At 42.9% G+C, this 20,919-nt stretch overlaps 1 protein-coding gene across 1 annotated transcript in view; it reads left to right on the top strand.

Moving 5' to 3' along the window:
- ANXA13 (annexin A13) overlaps window positions 1-19,572 on the top strand; it is a 39,967-nt gene extending 20,395 nt beyond the window's left edge. Inside the window, exons 4-12 of the mRNA XM_050941202.1 lie at window positions 5,990-6,084; window positions 7,779-7,949; window positions 8,974-9,007; window positions 9,101-9,180; window positions 11,682-11,750; window positions 11,989-12,090; window positions 14,862-14,937; window positions 15,618-15,730; window positions 19,453-19,572. Of these exons, the coding sequence (XP_050797159.1) occupies window positions 5,990-6,084; window positions 7,779-7,949; window positions 8,974-9,007; window positions 9,101-9,180; window positions 11,682-11,750; window positions 11,989-12,090; window positions 14,862-14,937; window positions 15,618-15,730; window positions 19,453-19,572 (860 nt within the window). The remainder of the gene's footprint in view (window positions 1-5,989; window positions 6,085-7,778; window positions 7,950-8,973; window positions 9,008-9,100; window positions 9,181-11,681; window positions 11,751-11,988; window positions 12,091-14,861; window positions 14,938-15,617; window positions 15,731-19,452) is intronic.
- The last annotated feature ends 1,347 nt before the right edge of the window (window positions 19,573-20,919 follow it).

Below are 20,919 nucleotides of genomic sequence, written 5' to 3'. Positions count from 1 at the left end.
TTTTGAAAGTTGTCAAGATCCTCTTGCAAACAACTTTGTACCTGAGCCAAAGTCAGCCCTGTGATGGGTTGGATCACAGAAACCCTCTTGGGAACTGCCACCTGATATGCCAAGACTACTTCTATCCCTGCTTTCCCTGCCAGTTCAGAACCCCAGCACCCTGTCTTGCTGAGCCAGACACACCCATCTACTCCAACACAGACCCAGGGTCTGAATTACTTGCCCCAAAGCTGCAGGCTTACCTGAAAGCAGCTAACAGAAGTGTTCTTGTCTTTAACACTCCAATGCCCAACTTCCAGTGGGGGCTAAACCCAAATAAATCCGTTTTACCCTGTATAAAGCTTATACAGGGTAAACTCATAAATTGTTCGCCCTCTATAACACTGACAGAGAGATGCACAGCTGTTTGCCTCCTCCAGGTATTAAAACATACTCTGGGTTAATTAATAAGTAAAAAGTGATTTTATTAAATATGGAAAGTAGGATTTAAGTGGTTCCAAGTAGTAACAGACAGAACAAAGTAAGTCACCAAGCAAAATAAAATAGAACACGCAAATCTATATCTAATAAATCTGAATACAGATAAGATCCTCACCAGTTCCAGAATGCTCCCTTTTTACAGACTAATCACCTTTTAGCCGGGGTCCAGCAATCACTCACGCACCTTGCAGTCACTGTCCTTTGTTTCAGTTTCTTTCAGGTATTTTGGGGGGTGGAGAGGTTCTCTCTTTAGCCAGCTGAAGACAAAATTGAGAGGTCTCCCACAGGCTTAAATAGACTTTCTCTTGTGGGTGGAGGGCCCCTTCTTTCTCCTATGCAGAGTCCAGCTACAAAATGGAGTTTTTGAAGTCACCTGGGCAAGTCACATGTCCATGCATGTGTCATGGTATGAACCCCCACTCTGAACCTTAGCGTCCAAAGGATGAGGTACCAGCATGAACCCCCTCTAAGCTTAATTACTAGTTTAGAAATGATAGGCTGCCACCACCCAAAAGTATAGTGTTTTGGGACACTTCTGACTCCCCAAATCCTTCCCTGGGGACCCCAAGACCCAAAAACCCTTGGGTCTCACAACAAAGGGAAATAAACCATTCCCCCCTCCTTTCTTCCTCCCAGAATCTCCCCTCCCCTCCCAGACTTTCCCTGAGAGAGAGTCAGTAATCTTAACACAGAGAGAAATCAGGCTTTTCCTCCCCCCTTCTCTCTTTCCTCCCACCAATTCCCTGGTGAGTGCAGACTTCCTCCCCTTGGGTCTTACACAAGATAACCAAAAAATCAATCAGGTTCTTAAAAAGAAAAGCTTTTAATAAAAGAAAGAAAAAAGTAAAAGTTGTCTCTGTAAAATCAAGATGGAAAATGTTACAGGGTCTTTCAGCTTATAGACACCAGGGAGAATCCTCCCCCCCAGCACAAATACAAGTTGTAGCAACAGAGATACAATCTTTCCAGCAAATACACATTTGCAAATAAAGAAAACAAACAAAAAGACTAAACCGCCTTTCTAACTGGTACTTAAATAAATTGAACAGAAGAGGCTGTTTCAGAAACTTAGAGATATCTGCTTACATGTCTGGTCCCTCTCAGAACCCAGAGAGAACAAAGAAAAAACCCAGAAAGCACAAACAAAGGCTTCCCTCCACCGAGATTTGAAGGTATCTTGTCTCCTGATTGGTCCTCTGGTCAGATGTTAGCCAGGTTTACTGGACTGGTTAACCCTTTACTATCTGTTTATGACCACATGACTCACAGTTTTACAGGTGTCATCCATTGTTTACATGCTACCTTGAACCTCCTCTAGTAGACTTCTTATGTGGATTGTAGCCATTCCAAGATCCATTGTCCTTTAAAGTGTTTCTTGATTAGATACTTAATTTCAACATTCCTTTCTCCAGGAACTGACCAAATGCTCTCCTAAGGTTATTTAGAAATCAAGCCAGTACACAGCCAATATTCATATCTTTGAATACAAAAATGATACATGCATACAAATAGGATTAATACATTCAGTAGATCATGACCTTTACACAGATATGTTACATGGCATATGTAGCATAAAACACATTCTAGTTATGATATATATATATATACATTCATAAGCATATTTCCATAAAGCCTTATGGGAGGTACCGTCACAGGCCTGGTGGCCTTGGCGCATCCACAATTTCTCCATGCAGGAGGTTTTTTGGAATGTGTCCGTTGTCCCTCCTGGTGCAGATAACCAAGCCAATGGAGATGTCTTTGATTGAGAGCAGTGATTAGACTTAGCAATTTTGCTTTCTCAAGTACATTGGGGTCAAGAATTTTGGTTTCCCACTTGATATTTAGAATACAGATGTGCATGAAACAAGCAGGCCACATGGCTGGAAATTGTCCATTACATTGTAGTACATAAGGCATTAGCATGATACCTCTGCAGTTACATCATTAGAGCTAACGACCAGGGTGGCGAAGTTAAATCTTTAAGGTCATTCCTGTCATCAAGCTGCCCCAGGAGATCCTTTTAACTGCTCTAAGATAATGTCATTGGTACGGGCAAATCTTTCCGACAGATGGGCTGCACAGCTATTACACATGGGCGGCTGGATTCTCACTGACACTTAGGCCTCTTTGTGCCGCTCTGGCAGTATAAAGGAACCTAGTGTAAATGAGAAATAAGCGCTCAGACACTGACCCACAGCTGTTTGTCTCTCCCACCAACAAATTGGGCTGCAGGCTCTTGTAACTCTCTCCCCTCATTCCCTCCTGGAGTGAAATACTTCACCGTTATCACCGCTTTGCACTGTGTTTGCCTCTCCTTGTCTCTGCCCCTAACACTGTACACTAACAACAGGAGCCAGAAGGTTGTCAGCGTGGACACTACGCTGTGGTCCAGTTCACATACAGAGAGTCACACATAAAGAATTTCAGTTACAGAATGAATCCATGTTGTGCTAGGCAATAGGTGGCCTGAGGTCTGACGTTGGCCATTGCGATGGAATATACGGCTGTGTTCAAACCCTACACGCTATTGTAATAATCTTTGTACAAAGTACGCCTTGCAAGGTATCAAGTACACCAATGTTTCCCAACTGGTGTGCTGCAGCACACTGGTGAGCCATCAGGCCCGAACAGGTGTGCCATGGAATTTTTTGAAAAACTACATGCAGAGTGGGGGCACGGAAGCAAGTCACCTTCTGACTGGCCAACTGCCTCACTGCCCCACCTCCTCCAGGGGCAGAGAAACACATCAGAGCTCAATCTCCCTCTCCTTCCCACACTCCTCCTGTGAGCAACGGATTGGCTCCTCTGCCCCTCGCCCTCCTTCCTGCAACCGCCAGCTGGGAGTGGCAGAGAAAGCCTGGACAGGGACCCACTGCAGCCCCCCAGGGTTGGGTGGTGTGAAGAACCTCAGGAGAAGCAAGGGGGCTGAATTGAGAGGTGGGGGTGCTGTGTGAGATGGGGGAACTGGGAAGGCAGAACTGGTGGGGGTTGGGTGGGGCAAAATTGGGATGAGGTGGGGGCTGGACTGGTGGAGGGTGAGGACAGAACTGATGCAGGAGGGGTGCCCTTTAGGGAGGGAGGGGGAGCACCTGCCTACCTGAATGGGTGGAGATGGAAGGGCATGGGGGGCATTGCTCCCCAAAATGGAAATATCACAGAGATGATGCATGGGGGTGGCAGATTTCTGCCTTCCATTTGGTCCTGCTCCCTCCCCAAGCCCAGGCCAGCCAGGGCCCCTCAGGGGGCATGGAGGAACATTCAGGTGGCGGGAGTGAGTGGTGACACTGGGTGTTCTATGCATCCAGATCAGTTTCCCCATGTGGGCTGGGTAATGGCCATCGCACCCTCCAGGCTCAGGTATGTCGTCCTCAGTGTCCGTGAACCACTGGGTGCCAGTGGCCATGGTGACTGTGTAGGACGGCATAGCCTGGGCTGGCATGCTCATGGCCACAAGGAGTGGAGCTGTCCCCACTGCACCAACAAAGGACTGAGTGCATGGCTGGTCCCTGCGTCAGCAGCATCCCCTCAGACACAGCTGCTCCCTGCACCTTGAGCTACACTTGTGCCAGCACACAGCCCCTGCCGACTGTGAATGGTAAGGATGTTAAACAGCTTAAACTGAGATGATAAGAGGGCAAGTTCATTTGGAGATATGGTGACGTGTCTCAAAATAATTAAATAATTGGGGGAGGGATAGCTCAGTGGTTTGAGCATTGGCCTGCTAAACCCAGGGTTGTGAGTTCAATCCTTGAGGGGGCAATTTAAGGATTGGGGCAAAAATCTGTCTGGGAATTGGTCCTGCTTTGTCCTCCTGAGGTCCCTTCCAACTCTGATATTCTATATCACGGTATGCAGTGGCAGAGAAAAGGTGGGAACCACTGATTTAAACACTCAGAATTTTCTGGTCAGTATCATCCTGATAAAACATGTGGCTACACAGTATGTGAAGTTACAAAATTCCCCTGTCTTGTGGGTTATTGATACATATTCCAAGCCTCATAGCTCTGCCCAAACAGAAGTTGGCAAACAGGTCTGTCCTAACAAAGGAATGTGTGCTTTGCTTAATTTTCATTTAAGCAGTAAACAAAGTAATCAATCAGGGAGGGAAACAAAGAAAGTTCAAACCAGTGAGAAAAGAAGAGCAGGGAACACCCTTCCACATAGACTCTTTGTCTCCTAGTGCCCAGCTGGAAATGTTTTTCAAGAGGGGAACTGAAACTATAAAAATGAGGGACAAACACTGCAAGGAAACCCCCTCTCTCACTCTGCTTATCACATTCACTGCACCTAAAGAGACAACAGAAACAGTCATTGGACTCTTTGGGAGAGGTCCTAACCCACAGTGGTTAGTCAGTAAGACTGCTGAAAGCATGTGTTGAGAAACTTTGCTTGAATCTGATAAAGTTTGTTAGGCATTAGTAAGCCTTTTATCTTTATTTTTCTTGTAACCATTTCACCATTCCTGACTTTTATGCCTCATTACTTGTACTCACTTAAAATCTCTCTCTTTTTGTAGTAAATAAACTTGTTTTACTGTTTCATCTAATCCAGTGTATTTAAATTGAAGTGTTTGGATAACTGCTTGAGATAATAAGCCTGCATATTATTCCCTTAAAAAAATAATGAACTTAAAATATTTGCACTGTCCAGGAAAGGGCTGGGGTGGGCAGTACAGGACATACTTCTATGGGGGGGAAATCCAGACCTAGGGGGTTGTTAGGGTCACCCTGCAGTATAACCAAGGCTGGGGACAGCCAGACTGTAACCCAGGTGTGACTGGCAGGATACAGTTACACATACTTGTTGTGGCTTTCATACTGGAAGGCTGTTTGTGAGTGGCTCAGGTGGGGGCTACTTCAGAAAGGCATTGTAAGACACCCAAAGTTGCGGGACAAGGGTGACACAGCCCCCTACTGATCTGGACTGTACACTGGTATGTCACAGCCAGCTGTGATCAAAGTAACGAAGAGAGCAAGCATCACCATCGTTATACACCAGTTTGTGCTCCTGCTGAAGACAGTGAGTGTTTTGCAATTGTCTTCAGTAGGTTAACTTCCCATGGGACGTGCCATGCTGGGTCAGACTATTGGCACACTTGTGTTCTGCTGCCAAAGGTAGTCAGTATCTGATCCTTCAAAGGATACCAACTTCTGAACCCTAACAAACAATACACCTGGCTAGTTGTTCAGTGCTACACAGGTTGGAATTTCTTCCTGATTCCTGATGAGCTTATTCCTTGAAACATGAGATTTGGTTCCCTAATGACATCTTAGCTTTAAGTGTCATTGGTTTGGGTGCACTTTCTCTTTATGTTCTGGCTGCAGACTCAAAATAACGTTTTTTAAATGGTACATGCTAGAAAAGCTGTCATTGACACCAACTGATGTTCTGAAACTAATTTTCTACTAATTAGAAGGGAGAGTACTTGATCATCTTTTTCTCTCCCAGAAGAAATGAAATCTGCGGGCAGTTTCTGAATGATTTCCTCGTCTACATTAATATTTTTTAGGAACAGATGAAACGGCAATTATTGAAATCCTATCAAATCGATCATCAGACCAGAGGCAACAAGTGAAACAGAAGTACAAGACCATGTATGGCAAGGTATTTCAAAAAAAATGGCCCTGTTGTTTTAAACAAAGTGCTCTTTAGAAATGTGCCCCTACATTTCCCCATTTTTGATAATGCCACGTGTCTGGCAGTTTTTAAAAGACACAGAATTAGAAAGTTAGTTTCCGATGAAAGAATTACTGTCACTTAACATATTGATTATATTAATCATCCTGGGCCTTACAGATAGCTTGGTAAATGAAAATCAGTATGACTGAAATTTGGAATTTCTGTTCCATGGGCGATTCTGAGCTTTCAAAATATGTTTTCATCCCAATTTGGGATGAAAGGGCAAAATCTGAGAATTTTTCACCAAATGAGATATTTCAAAAATATTTTGTTTTTATAAGGGCAAAATGTTCTGTTTCAACTTAATCATTTCAATTTTTATATTGTATTATACAGTATAATTTAATAACCTAAAAGACAAACATTTCCATTTTATCAAAACACTATGTTTCAACCTTATCTAGACATTTTGATAATTTCCACAACATTTTTCAATTTAATCTCATCAGCATTCTCTTACAGAAAACTGTTCGATTGGAAAATTTTCAACCAGCTCTAGAAAACAGCATTTACCACTTCAAAGTATTTTTATCAAATTCAGTAGAGCTGGACATTTATACTAAAATTCCAGAACCTTTTAAAACATTTTCATTTTTATTTGCCTCTCCTGAAGTGAGAAAGAATGCCTGAACTGAGGCTGAAGGTAGTTGATGTAACAACAGAAATTCCCTAATGCAAATTCAGAAGGACAAGTCTGATATCACTTATACCAGTTTTACATCAGTGTAAATTTATTGATTTCAGTGGATTTACTGCTGATTTATACCAGCACGAAATTAGAATCTGACCTACAAATTGCCAATAAAGTTAAAAGGATCAGAAATCTGTTTTGGTACTTGACTTCTGAAAGGAAAGACTCAATGCCTGAGTAATCTTTAATATAAGAAAAATAAAATCTTCCAAAACACCTGTTTTAGGCATAGGGTCAAATCCTGCAGGCCTTATACTTAATTTGTAATTGATTAGAGCTAGTTGCAGATTAGGTTAATAATCAATGTCAGTAAGGATGGCAGTATTGGGCCAAAAATCCTTCAACGGGCCAAACCCAATAGTGAGTGCAATAAGAATTTTGCCTGAGCAAGGACTGCAGGATTTGTTCCACAACGAGTATTTGAAGCAGCTGATGTTAGAGAATTGAGCCAAAGGTCTGAAATGACCAATTTGAGACATCACAGTTACAGTGGCTCTGATACTGGGAATTTCTGACTCATTTCCAACCAAAGGACACAATGTTTGGGTGTTATCACCCTTAACAACCATACACAGTAATACTACTTTGCTCTTGCCTATATAGCATGAGCCTCTTGAGACAGTGTATCAAGTAGTCCCTTAGGCTCTGGGCTGCCTGGTGGTTTACACTGCGATAAGTCTATTGACGTCAATAGAGGGACTCCTGATGTACATTGGTGTCAATGAGAGAAGAACCAGGCCCATAGATTTAAAGTTATTTTTCCCTTTTTTTAATCTGAATTTTTGGAAGACTTCCTTTAGCACAGGAAATGTTAACAACTCCGTAGACTTAACACAAAAAATCAACAAACAATAGTAACATTACCTCTCTCAATTCTTCTGTGTGGATTTTCTGTGCTATGAATTAACTTTCTGGGCTACTTCCTTAGGATTTGGAAGAGGTACTGAAAGGAGAACTAAGTGGGAATTTTGAAAAGACAGCCTTGGCTCTGTTGGATCGTCCATGTGAATATGATGCCAGAGAGCTTCGGAAAGCAATGAAAGGTGCAGGAACGGATGAATCGGTGCTGATTGAGATTCTTTGCACCAGGGTCAATAAGGTTTGTGGGTGTTTAGCTGCTGTTATACATCTTCCTTGCAGTACTGCTCTGACTAGTGTGTACACGTCACCCCTGCCCTCCAGAAGAAGATATGTTAGACCTGCTCAAGTGAGTGGAGTATGTCTCCTTCCAGAGGCTGCAGACAAAAGGCTATCAGCCCCCTCAGATTGGAGGCAGGAACATTTTTTAAGGCAGTGACCACAGTAGTCAGGCCATTTGTCCTGTTATAAACTGGACAATCCTCTTTTGGGGTGATTTGTCCCCCATACAGTACTGTGACAAAAACGCACGTGGTTATGTCTGATATCACATGGGGGATGACATTTGAAGAGTGTGTCACTTTACCTCTGCCAGCATGACCTCACCGCATGTGCAAGGTCACACTTGGAGGTGAGGAGGGGGTATCTCGTGTGCAGGGGAAGGCCCACACCATTCCTAGAAGTAACAGAATGTCTGGTATTCTGGGACCACGTGAGTGGCCACCCTAGACCCAAAATGCTATGTAGATAAAGAACATCATAGTTGCATCAGAAAGTTCCCCCTCAGCCCTCCAGCACACACACCTCTCAGAATATGAGTAGGCTTTGGAGAGATGCAGAGTGGGATAGATGCCTGGGGGATGTATCCTACATCACAACGTGACAACATTTATGCCTGTTTAAGACAGTGTGAAGAGCTCTTTGCATCACTGCAACAGTTCAAAGGGCATTTAGGCCCACCCAACTCAGGAAAGTGATCCTCTTCAGGACAGCAGTTAAGCATGTGCTTAAATCCCATTGAAATCAAAGAAGCAAAGTTAGCTTAGCTGCTGTCCTGAATAGGAATGGATTTAAGCATGTGCTTATGTGCTTTCCTGAACTGGGATCTTAGTGGAGACTGAGAATCTGGCCTATTAAATATCTCCCACTAAATGTCACCATTCTATCTGGGGTCTAATCCCAGGCACACCACTGTGGTATCTGAAGATGTCAAATCACATGGGCATGTTACTGACCTGATTTTTTTGTTTGTTTGCTTATCCCAGCAAATAGTAGACATAAAGGAAGCATACAAAAGGCGTAAGTGATATTTTATTGAAAACACCCTCATTTAAAGAAAATATCTCACCCTTTAGCAGTGGATAAAATCTTACAGACTTTTTTTCTTAATAGTCTTTGAGCGGGATCTAGAATCTGATGTAAAAAGCGACACAAGTGGCTCCCTAAGGAAGATTCTGGTTTCTGTGTTACAGGTGAGGGTTGGAATATTTCTATTACAAACCTACATGATATAGACATTTCTTTTCTACACACCTAGATAGTGCAGATATGATAAATCTCTGTTCTGTGCACACAGCCTTTTTACAGCAAAACATCTACACTTACAGCCTTTTAACCAAATCTAGTGTCATAATTAAAGAGGAGTGTACAATTCAGGCTGGTTGTGACCACGGCTCCAATAACAGCTCAGCCTTGGCTCTTCTTGTCTGAGGTTTATAGTGTAAGGCCTAGGGACACAACAGAGGATCTGCTCCCATCCAGGGAGATTTGATTATTGCGCTGTTGAGCTGATTCTTTCTTATTTCCCACCTGGTTCTATAGACCAGAGGTGGCCAACCTGTGGCTCCGCAGCCACATGCAGCTCTTCAGAGGTTAATATGTGGCTCCTTCTATAGGGACCGACTCTGGGGCTGGAGCTACAGGCGCCAACTTTCCAATATGCCGGGGGTGCTCACTGCTCAACCCTTGGCTCTGCCACAGGCCCTGCCTCCACTCCAACCCTTCCTGCCCCCTCCCCTGAGCCTGCAATGCCCTCGCTTCTCCCCTTTCCCCTCTGATCCTCCTGCATGCTGTGAAACAGCTGATCGGGAGGTGTAGGGAGGGAGAGGGGGCACTGATCGGCGGGGCAGCCAGCCAGTATGCGTTGGGAGTGGAGCAGGGGGAGCTGATGGAGGGGGGCTGCTGATGTATCACTGTGGCTCTTTGGCAACGTACATTGGTAAATTCTGCCTCCTTCTCAGGCTCAGGTTGGCCACCCCTGCTTTAGACCATAGCAGTCCTTGTCTCAGAATGTGCCCCCCACCTCTTTCTGTCAAGGGCATATTTTACCATTGATGGTAATTCTCACTAAGAGTTTTTAGATCTTGCTCGGTATTCTCTCTCCATTGAAGATACTGGATTATTACTACTTTCTTTTGTGTATTATGGTAAGGCCTAGAGTACCTAACCATGATCAGGGTTTCATTGTACCAGAGACGTAATTAAAAACAGTTCCTGACCCCAAAAGCTTACAATCTAAACAGACAAGACAGAGAAAGTATGGGAGGGGCTTGCTATGTTTTTCCATTCACACAGAGCAAACATAATATCAGACAGAATGATCTTGTTTTCCTAATCTAAAACAAAGAACAAAAGTGAAGTCTCCGTGTGTGTGTGTGAGAGAGAGAGAGAGAGAGAGTATTCACTGAACAGAAAACACAAAATGACTGTCCGTCTCTACAGACAGACTTTGAGATGAAAAGGTAGAGCATTCAGGAAGCAAAGGCACAACCATGGCATAGCTAAATACATGACAGCTACATTCCCACTCTAGAATGTGGGAAGTCACAATAGTTTTGTTTGACTCCTCTAGGTGTATTTTTAGGGGGGAGACAAACCAGGGAATGTTCATAGATTTGTCCTTGATATGTGCTACCAGAAATTCCTGTAGAAAATTAAAGCAACACTAAAAAGGCAGCTGTTAGTGAATGGTTCTGATTGTTAAATAGAGAGGAACAGTACAAGGCCACATGATTTTTAGTTAGGAATAGAAATGTAACAAAAGTGATATTTCACTGTAGGCACTGGACGTTTTTTTAAAAATTGACTGCTGTGACAGACATGCCTCCATATTCCCCTATCCTTGCAAGAAAGTTTCAGATGCAGGGTCAAGAGGCTACATGTTCCTGACAGTCAGGGATCACTTGGGAGGCCTCCACTGTACAGCATTGCACAACTGTGTAAGTAAAACATAGGATCTTTTCGCCTTCTTCTGAAGCAACAGGTATTGAGTGTTGCAGAAGGAAGGATACCATCCTTGGTGAACTAGCATCTCTCAAGTATAGCAAATACTATGGACTAAATTCTGCCCTGATTTATACCTTTGAAGGGAATGGGATTACACAGGGTGCAAGGTAAACCAAAGTAGAATTTAGCCCTGTGTAATTTATTGATACAGTACTAGAAAATGGCCAGTAGATGGCAGCAAAAAGACTATGACGAAGCAGCCTGTGAAGGCAAGAACGAAAACGCTCTATTCTAGTACAGTAGAACCTAGTTACAAATACCTTCGGAATCGAGGTTGTTCATAACTCTGAACAAAACATTATGGTTGTTCTTTCAAAATTTTACAACTGAAGATTGACTTAATACAGCTTTGAAACTTTACTATGCAGAAGAAAAATGATGCTTTTAACCATCTTACTTTAAATGAAGCAAGCACAGAAACAGTTTCCTTACCTTGTCAAAAAAATAATAATAAACTTTCCCTTTATTTTTTAGCAGTTTACACTTAACACAGTACTGTGCGGTATTTGTTTTATGATGTTGTTGGTTTTTTCTCTCTGCTACTGCCTGATTGTGTACTTCTGGTTCCAAAGGAGGTGTGTAGTTGACCAGTCAGTTTGTAACACTGGTGTTTGTAACTCGGAGGTTCTACTGAACAAGAGTAATCAGCGTGTGTTCTCTTTTTTAAACACAATGTCCCTTTCTGTAGGCTAACCGAGATGAAGGGCTGGAGATCAATGCAGAACTTGCTGGGCAAGATGCCAAAGACCTGTATGAAGTAAGTGAAATAATGGAGACATCCCCAATTGCCATGGTCTTCATCTGTCTATGGCATTTCTAAGGTGTCTAAATGTTGAACAACCCCACGGCTAATGACATTAAATTACATAAATAAAAGGGCAGGTTGGGAACACAATTGGGTGCACTGGGTTCACTGAAATGTCTGGTTTTTAAAAATATGAAAAAAAAAACCCCAAACATTTGAAAATGGTTAATGTTAACATGCAATTTTTGAGGCAGGGGAAGGCTGCTGGGGAACAGATGAATTGGTTTTCAATGTTGTCTTAGCAAAGAGAAACTACATGCAGCTAAGAGCTACCTTTCAAGCTTATGAAAAGGTAAGTTTTGTTGGTTGTTTTTTTCTTTGTTCTGTGACAGTAATTGTGCAGTTTGGAACTCAGTGATAATTTAATGGAATTAATTTACACATTCATAGAGTCCAAGACCAGACAGGACCATTGTGATCTAGCCTGACCTCCTGCATAACACAGTCCATAGAACTTCCCCAAAAATAATTCCTAGAGTGGATTTACTTACATTTGGAACATATGATTCTTTATTTGTAATTTTAAGGAGAGGTCAGTCATTCTAAACACCTAGCAATATATGTATAAGGCCAGATCTTCAAATGCTGTAATGAATGGTCTATGTCAATTTGCAGCAGTTGAGGATCTGCCCCATAATATCCAGCAAAATAAGTTTGACTGTTGTCCTGTCTTCCCCCAGCCCTATGAATAACAGAGAGCGTGACCTTTCCATGGTCACACTGCAAAGACTCAGCAAAGGGGTACATTGCACAGCTAATAGGCCCCTGGCCAGAGACATTGAGGGTCTTACTTTCTGCTCCTCTCCTCCACTGAAGCAGAGATCTGGTGGGTGGGAATCTACATCTCTCATCCTGATCTTCCAGTCTCAATGAAAGGGATGTTCAGATGGGAAGGCCTCTTGAACCTAGCTCTTGCTGGTCTCCCATGCAAGAAATGGACCTCTTTTCACAAGAGGCTTCCAAATTTGTTTGGAATAGAGCCCAAGGAGCCTGAAAAATAATTAGGAAGATAATAAGGACAAAAGTAGGAGAAGGTAAGATGGCATGTCCTGCTTATGACTAAGTGGAAGCACTTTTCTCTCAAAATCAGGGCCTGCTCCAGGTTTTCTGCCGCCCCAAGCGGAAATTTAAAAAAAAAAAAAAAAAAAAAAGGTGCAACACCGCAATCGTGACACTCCACACTTCAGCGGCAATTCAGCAGTGTGTCCTTCGCTCCAAGAGAAACTGAGGGACCTGCCGCTGAATTGCCGCCGAAGACCCAAATATGCCGCCCCTTGGTATTGGCCGCCCCAAGCACCTGCTTCTTTAGCTGGTGCCTGGAGCCGGCCCTGCTCAAAATGTGTAAATTAAAGAGAGGCCCACACCAAACCTCAAGATGCAAACACCCCTGACCTCTGGGAACATTTGGAGCTAAACTTTGCAGCTTAGTCCCTTCTGAAATATAAACAGCTCTCACTGAAAACATAACAGCTCCATCCCAGCTTCTAAAATGAAGAACCAAAAAACAAAACTCTGTTGAGTGTGTTGGATGCCTATGTAATGTTATAAATGAAATTCAGGTTTATTTAGACAAAGTTCATAGGTATTTACAAGGCAGGCAGTTAAGATAAAATGCATTAGGTTGAGAATTTAGTTTAACAGTGAGATGCAGTAGGCAAGGGAATCATCTCCCAAAGGAAGTGATAGAAACTCTGTCACTTGCAGTATTTAAAACTGGACTGGACAAAACACTCCAGAACATACTAGAGAGAACTCTCTGGCTCTGGCTGGAGATGGACAAGATGACATTCCCCATGAGGGAGGACCATTTTATGATTCTCTGATTTTTTTAGATCAATTCTTAAAAAGAAATGTCACTGTGTTTTGATGCCTGAACATGATTATCTTAAGGCAAGAACTTGCATTTATTTTCGCTTCCTAAACTTGTTCTGTGTTCAGCAGATCATTAGAACCATTGAATCTCTTGATGAGGGGGAAAATCTAGTAAGGCATTGTTAGACATATATTCACAATTTACTCCAAACCTTGGTTTGTGGCTAGAGAGAAGCCAAAGCCAGAACCATTTATCTGCACACATGCGCAGATAAACACTACCCACACACTGGCAGTTTCAATAAATGAGCCTCAAATCTGAAATCCCTTGAGTTTCTAAAGGAAAAGCCAAACATGGGTTGTCCAAGTCAAACCCACCTGCATCCTTTCCATCTGTATTTGAAGTCGCAATGGGCTCGAGACTAAAGCCATTTATCTTCACATGAATCCTCTCCATATTTTGATGGGTTTGATTTACAAGACTAGATTCAAACCAAGCCTGGTTTTGCAGAACTCAAACCCTAAACATTCCCAGTTTTGTCCATCTCTCATTTAAGCAGATATTCCAGGATCTTATCTTGCAAGGCGGAGTCGGGGGAAATCTCATGTTTACAAATAGAAGATTTTTATTTTATTCACAAAGATTAGAACAGATTTTAACTTCAAAATATTTTCTCCTTCCACTGCCCCATTGTCTCCTCCCTACAGTGTGGTACAAAACCCAGGCAAAGCTCAGACCCTAATAAACTACATTTACCCAAAGAAAATAAGTTATAACCCACCAAAATCTACCTTGACTGTCCGGACCTATCCAAGTCTTTGGTGGGCCAGAGGGAGCGCGAGCAGTCTCTCTCAGTTGGAGGTCTCCCCAAGAAAAAGCCATGAGATGATTCACTATAACACCCAGTGCAAATGCTTCAGTTAGCTTTAATGATGCACATTATATGTTCTGAGCCAGCTGATTTAAATCGGTATAGTTCTCATCAATGTTAATGGAGCCATGAAGAGTTACACCGGCTGAGGATCTGGTCCTTTCAGACAGAGTGAGACCCTTTTCCGCTATGAGGATTAAAGTAATTAAAAGCTTACTCTCTAAAGCCACAGAAAGGATCAATATAATCTAAATCAGTCTTTTGCCACGTTACATGCCATCTGATCAGAAACGGGAGTGGCTCACTGCTGTTCTGATTCAAGAGGGATAGAGTAGTGCATGAACAGCAGCTATAATTAATTTTTTCATTGTCTCTTTAGCTGAAGGGGAAAGACATTGAAGATGCCATTAAAAGTGAAACATCTGGAGATTTGGAGAAGGCCTTTCTCACTCTTGGTAAAAGAAAAAGTCTACAGCTTTTCTCTCTAGTTTTCATCCTCACTTGAGTTTAGCCATTGGGATTCTTATGTGTATAAACAGAGTGATAATCTGCTTTATTAGAACTAGGTTGAGACATGGCAAGACCACTGGGGGGACAGAACCAATTAATGTTGACTTGCCCTACATGCCTGTGGGAAGTAGGAACCTCCATTAAGCCCCAGCATGGGTTATCTAGCTCTTAGGTCTCAGAGCATAGAAGTAAGCCAATGTCATCCCACTCAGGAGTAAGTTGGCAGGGAGCGGAATTACAAACGGGCCAAAAGAACAAAAACCATGTCCCCATACAATTAGTTTTCATTCTGGAACATAAACATCACATTTTCAGCCCTTCTGTGCTTGCATTAACATGTTTATTCAAGTTTGATATTCACAGTTATATAACATGCTCTCTCTGTAGGGTAATGCATTCACTTTTAGGCTTCAGTCCATCACCTGTCATGATTGGGTTGACCCTTGCATCTCCACAGAGCCAGCTGCAGGACTAAGGCCCTACAACAATGCATGTCCAGTTGGGTACAGGCATTGAGAATGTCTAAGTTTCCATTAAGAGGGCTGCTGTTCTCCTCCTACTGAAACTGTAGTGTGGAATATGAAATTTACAAGGCTCATGAGATCTCTCCATGTTTCTTCTTTAGTGAGATGTGCCAGAGATTGCCAAGGCTACTTTGCCACCCGTCTGTATGAGGCAATGAAGGGTGCAGGGACAGAGGAGGAGACTTTGATTCGCATCCTCGTGACTCGGGCTGAGGTAAGATATGCTGGGATCTGAGAGGCCCCAAATCTTCTGGTGGATAAGTGTGAAATTTAGAAGGAATGAATTACAGTAGTAGGACCAGATTCTGCGCTCAGTCAATCTGTTTTGCAATTTAAATTCAACGAAGCTCCATGGACTTCAGTGCTATTACTGTCTTTACTCCTGTGAAACTGAGAACAGACACTAGCCTTAATACTGAATCTATTAATTTTTTTAAAAGAACGATGCATGAGAAACATTAGTAATTGCACAATGGAGCTAAACACATCTAGATTAAAGTTGGCCACCATTATTCAACTGGGAGATGAGTCGTTTGGTCCCAAAGGGCTTTGTTAAAAAAAAATCCTAATTGAATAATGATAAAGAAGCAGTTCCCAAAGTATGGTCAGTGGAGAGCTAGGGAGTCACATGATGCAGGGTCTGCCTGTTTCCAGATGGGAAAAACAGGGCAGAGGAGAAGGAGAGAAGAAGATAGCCAAAGCAGACCATAATTTGTCTTTTCACAAAGCACAAAACATGCTCAAGACATTTCAGTTCCGCCCACTTTTAAAATTTTCCTTCGCTTCAAGGGTATTTGAGAGGCATCTGGGCCTGGGGATCATTGGTGTGATGGTGATGTAATGAACTGCACTCGGTTGGGGTTCTTGGGGCAGTTGGCCTTTATATGTCCCAGTTCATTACACTTAAAGCATCGCCCAGCTGACTGGTCACTGGGTCGAGGCGGGTTACTGGAGACTGGTGAGGTGGGAGAATAGGGAGTCTGCAGCTTTCCTTGAGTTGTAGGTGGGATCTTGGGTTGTCCTCGGTTGTAGGGTTTATTGTCGGTGTGCCCCCTGTGGTATTTGCTCCTCTTGACAGTAGCATTTTTTTTCTGTTACTTCCACCCATTTGGCTCCAATCTTCCCCGCCTCGGTTACAGTTTTGGGTTTCCCATCTAGGATGTACCCTTCTATTTCCTCAGGGACGCCCTCTAAGAACTGCTCCATTTGTATTAGGAGGTGCAGCTCGTCCATATTGTTAACCTTTGTTCCTGATATCCAGGCCTTACAATTCTTTCCAATGTGGTAGGTGTGCCGGGGGAATGACACATCTGGTTTCCATCTTAGGGCTCTGAACCGCCCATGGGCATGCTCAGGTGTCATCCCCATTCTGAGTCTGGCTTTGGTTTGAAAAAGTTTATAATTGTTCATGTTTTCCTTAGGCAGTTCAGCCGCCACCTTTACTGAGGGTCCACTGAGCTGTGGCCTCAGCTCTATCATGTACTGGTCTTTAGGGATGCTGAAAGGCAGGCCCTTTCAAAATTTTCTAAGAAGGCCTCAGTGTCATCACCTGCCTTGTAGGTGGGAAATTTCTTGGGATGTGGAACAATAACTGGCGAAGGGTTGCTAGGATCGGCTGTGTTCTTCTGCTTAGCCTGTTTTAATTCCAGGGCCTGCTGGAGTGTGCCTCCCTTTGGAGCTCTATTTTTCTTTTGTGGTCCGCATTTTTGGCTTTTTGCTCTTTTTTGTGGGCTGCCTTTTTCCTGGCTATTTTTGCATTTATTAGTTCCATCTTTCTTTTATGTTTGTTGTTTTTTTTTATGGCTTCTAGCTTTGCTTGTTTCTGCTTCAGGGTTTCTTTGGAACTCCTGGTTCCTGTTTTCTTGTGCTGGTTGCCCCCTGCTGCTTAGTACCTGAAACGCTGCAGCTCAGGGTTGCTTGGCAACAGACTTTTTAACATTTCCTAACTAGTTTTTCCCGATAGAGTTAAAAAAAAAAGTAACTCTTTGATTTGCAAATATGTTTTGCTGGTCTCTGCTGTTCACAGCTTAAGCCTGCTTTGTTTAACAAAAGACCCTCGTTAAACTTAATGTCTGCCTTCAGAGTACTCAGAAGGGAGAGGAAAAAAAAACCTGCAGACTTGCTTTTAAAAACCCCCTTCTCTCTGCTTATAAGCAGCTAGCAGAGAAAAAGAAAAATAATAAACTTACTGGCTTTTGGATTCCATCTTTCCCACACGCTGCCACCATGTCATGGTATAAATCCCCACTCTGAACCTTAGAGTCCAAAAGATGGGGTACCAGCATGAATTTCTCTAAGCTTAATTACCAGCTTAGATCCTGTAGTGCTGCCACCAACCAGGAATTCCAGTGCCTGGTACACTCTGGTCCCCCCAAAACCTTGCCCAGGGACCCCCAAGACCCAGACCCTCTGGATCTTAACACAAGGAAAGTAAACCCTTTCCCTCACTGTTGCCTCTCCCAGGCTTTCCCTCCCTGGGTTACCCTGGAAGATCACTGTGATTCAAACTCCTTGAATCTAAAAACAGAGAGGAGTGCACCTTGCCCCCTCCTCTTTCCCCCTCCCCAAGAGGTAATATAGATTCAAGCTCCGTGAATCTAAAACAGAAGGATTCCAACTTCCCCCCTCCCTTTTCTCTCCCTGTCTCCCACCAATTCCCTGGTGAGTACAGACTCAATTCCCTTGAGCCTTAACAAGGGGAAAAAATCAATCAGGTCTTAAAAAGAAAAACTTTTAATAAAAGAAAGAAAAAAAGTAAAAGTTGTCTCTGTAATTTAGATGGTAAATATTACAGGGTCTTTCAGCTTATAGACACTAGAGAGGAGCCTTTTCCTCAGCACAAATACACATTAAAATCATTCCAGCACAATACACATTTGCAAATAAAGAAAACAATCAAAAGAGACTAAACCGCCTTTCTACTTCTACTCACTATTTGAACAGAAAATTAGAGAGCCTGTAGGTATGTCTAGTTACTCTCAGAACCCAGAGAGAACAACAGACAAACAAACAATACAAAACAAAGACTTCCCTCCACCGAGATTTGAAAGTATCTTGTCTTCTGATTGGTCCTCTGGTCAGGTGTTCCAGGTTCACTGCTTGTAACCCTTTACAGGTAAAAGAGACATTAACCCTTAACTATCTGTTTATGACAAATAATGATAAAGAAGCAGTTCCCAAAGTATGGTCAGTGGAGAGCTAGGGAGTCACATGATGCAGCGTCTGCCTGTTTCCAGATGGGAAAAACAGGGCAGAGGAGAAGGAGAGAAGAAGATGGCCAGAGCAAACCATAATTTGTCTTTTCACAAAGCACAAAACATAAACACTGTCTTAACATCACTCTTGTATATAAGCTGTTGTCACCACCGCGATGTTACATGATCACAAATAGAAAGGGAAACAGTTCATGTGATGGTGAGATGAAGTGATTATCCATATGACTGAAGTGGTGGGGCTGGAAATTAGTCTCCAGGACACTCTCCCTGTTAAGTTGTGGCCTGACTATGAAAACATTTGAGAACCTCTGTAATAAAGATATGACCCATATCATCTATGCCATCTTTTATAGAATAACATAACATCTGGTTCTCTGTACTTAGCAACCAGAAAGTTATGTATGACTCAAAAACTATTTATTTTTTTAAATTCTATTCCTGGAAATTTCTCCCCCAATCCTTACCACCCATGAAAGTCTTCCAGAGGAGACAGTAACTTGAGCCACTCTGTCAGGGTAGCAGTCAGGATATCAAGTTTGAGCTAAAAGTTCTCCAAGGTTTTGAACCTACTCCTTCCCCATCAAGGCCCTGGATCAAATCTGATTAAAATCAATGGGAATCTTCCCACTGACTGCAGTGGGCTTTGGATCAGGACCTAGAAGTGTGAGGTATTATGCAAAACAGATCCATGCTTCTAAAAATTCTTTCCATTTCCCATCAGATTGACCTTCAAACCATAAAGGAGAAGTTCCACAAAATGTACAACAAGTCCTTAGTGGAGGCCATCAAATCAGACACATCTGGGGACTTCAGAAAGCTGCTAGTTTCACTGCTACACTAAGACTGCTGTCACAAAGCAAAAGACATGAGAAGAAGCCACCTTCTTGACCAGCTTCCAAGTAGCATGCAAAAAATGTGGCACTAGCAATAAAAAAAACCCAACAGTTTATTTTCTTTTCAGCAGGGGAACATGTTACCAGGTAATCCTTGTGTTATCTGGATGTGAGGTTCAGGCCAAGTCTATCACACCAAATGTTCTCATGCAATAAAAATGTTTTAAAAAACTAAATTTAAACTGGCCTGTCTTCCCATTTGTAACAGAAAGAGGGATTTCTAGAATCTTGTCACCATTTCCCCCAGGGATCTTTGGTGTCTCTAGAGAATTCCAAAGACAATCCTCCTTCTTCCTCTGCTCCTATAATCCGCGTCCTAAGCACTTCATATCATGCCATCACACTTTCTGCCAAAATGGACTGAATAGTGCTCCCTCTGGGCCCATCATCACAGCTTCTTAAACTGCCAGAGAGCTGCCAATGAACGATGCACATCAGCCTCTGCTCTCAATCCAAAGGGAAGGTGGGCCTGAGTTCCCTATCTGAGCCATGTCTCCCATCAGCATCATCTGCTAAATTATCCCACAGAAGGGCCAAAGAATTGCAGTCCCTGGGCTGAGGAGGGGCAGGGACTGCACCCTCTGCGCTACCACCTGGAATTTAGCACAGCAGAGTGAGTGGCGAGGAGGTGGGCCTTTTATCATTAAGAGGTCACACTGTACATCCGATCCACTAAGATCCATGCAGGAACACTATTTGGATGATACGGTTTGTCAAGAGTATAGCAGGCTTCCAATATGAGTGTGCAGGAGTTCCAGGGGAGGATGAAGCACCTATGCTAAAATGTTCAGACTTGGGTGCTTACAGTTACTCACAGGTTCCAGCAGAGTCTGGGGATGCTCAGCACTTCTTAAATCAAGTCACTTACTTAGGTGCCTAAATATGAAATTTAAGTGCCTAATTTTAAGCAGCCAAATTTGCTTTGGCCTGAAGACTGTTTCAATTAAGACTAATAGGTCTTTCTTAGAAAACAAGAAAATGCATGATAGCTTCTCTCTTGGCCCCTAGCCTTCTGATTAGAGAGATTTGCCTGAACCAAAATCCAGAGCCAAACTTCTTGGGCCAAATTCTTCAGTTATACAAGTGCAAGGGCAGCAGTGAAGCCCATGAAGTTAACCTGGATTCACACAGCTGTAACAGAGCAAAATTTGGCCTTGGGTCTCTATAATGGGTCAATACCCAGGCTTCAAACTCTCACATACTCAGGCACTCAATATTCAGATCCAAACCTAAATGTTCCAAGTTTCAGAGGTGTTCAGATTTGGCCCATTACACAGCCTGCAAACTCAGAACCA

This window comes from Gopherus flavomarginatus, chromosome 2, assembly GCF_025201925.1.
Source record: "Gopherus flavomarginatus isolate rGopFla2 chromosome 2, rGopFla2.mat.asm, whole genome shotgun sequence".
Lineage (NCBI taxonomy): Eukaryota > Metazoa > Chordata > Testudines > Testudinidae > Gopherus > Gopherus flavomarginatus.
This window is presented reverse-complemented; position numbering and strand designations above follow the sequence as displayed.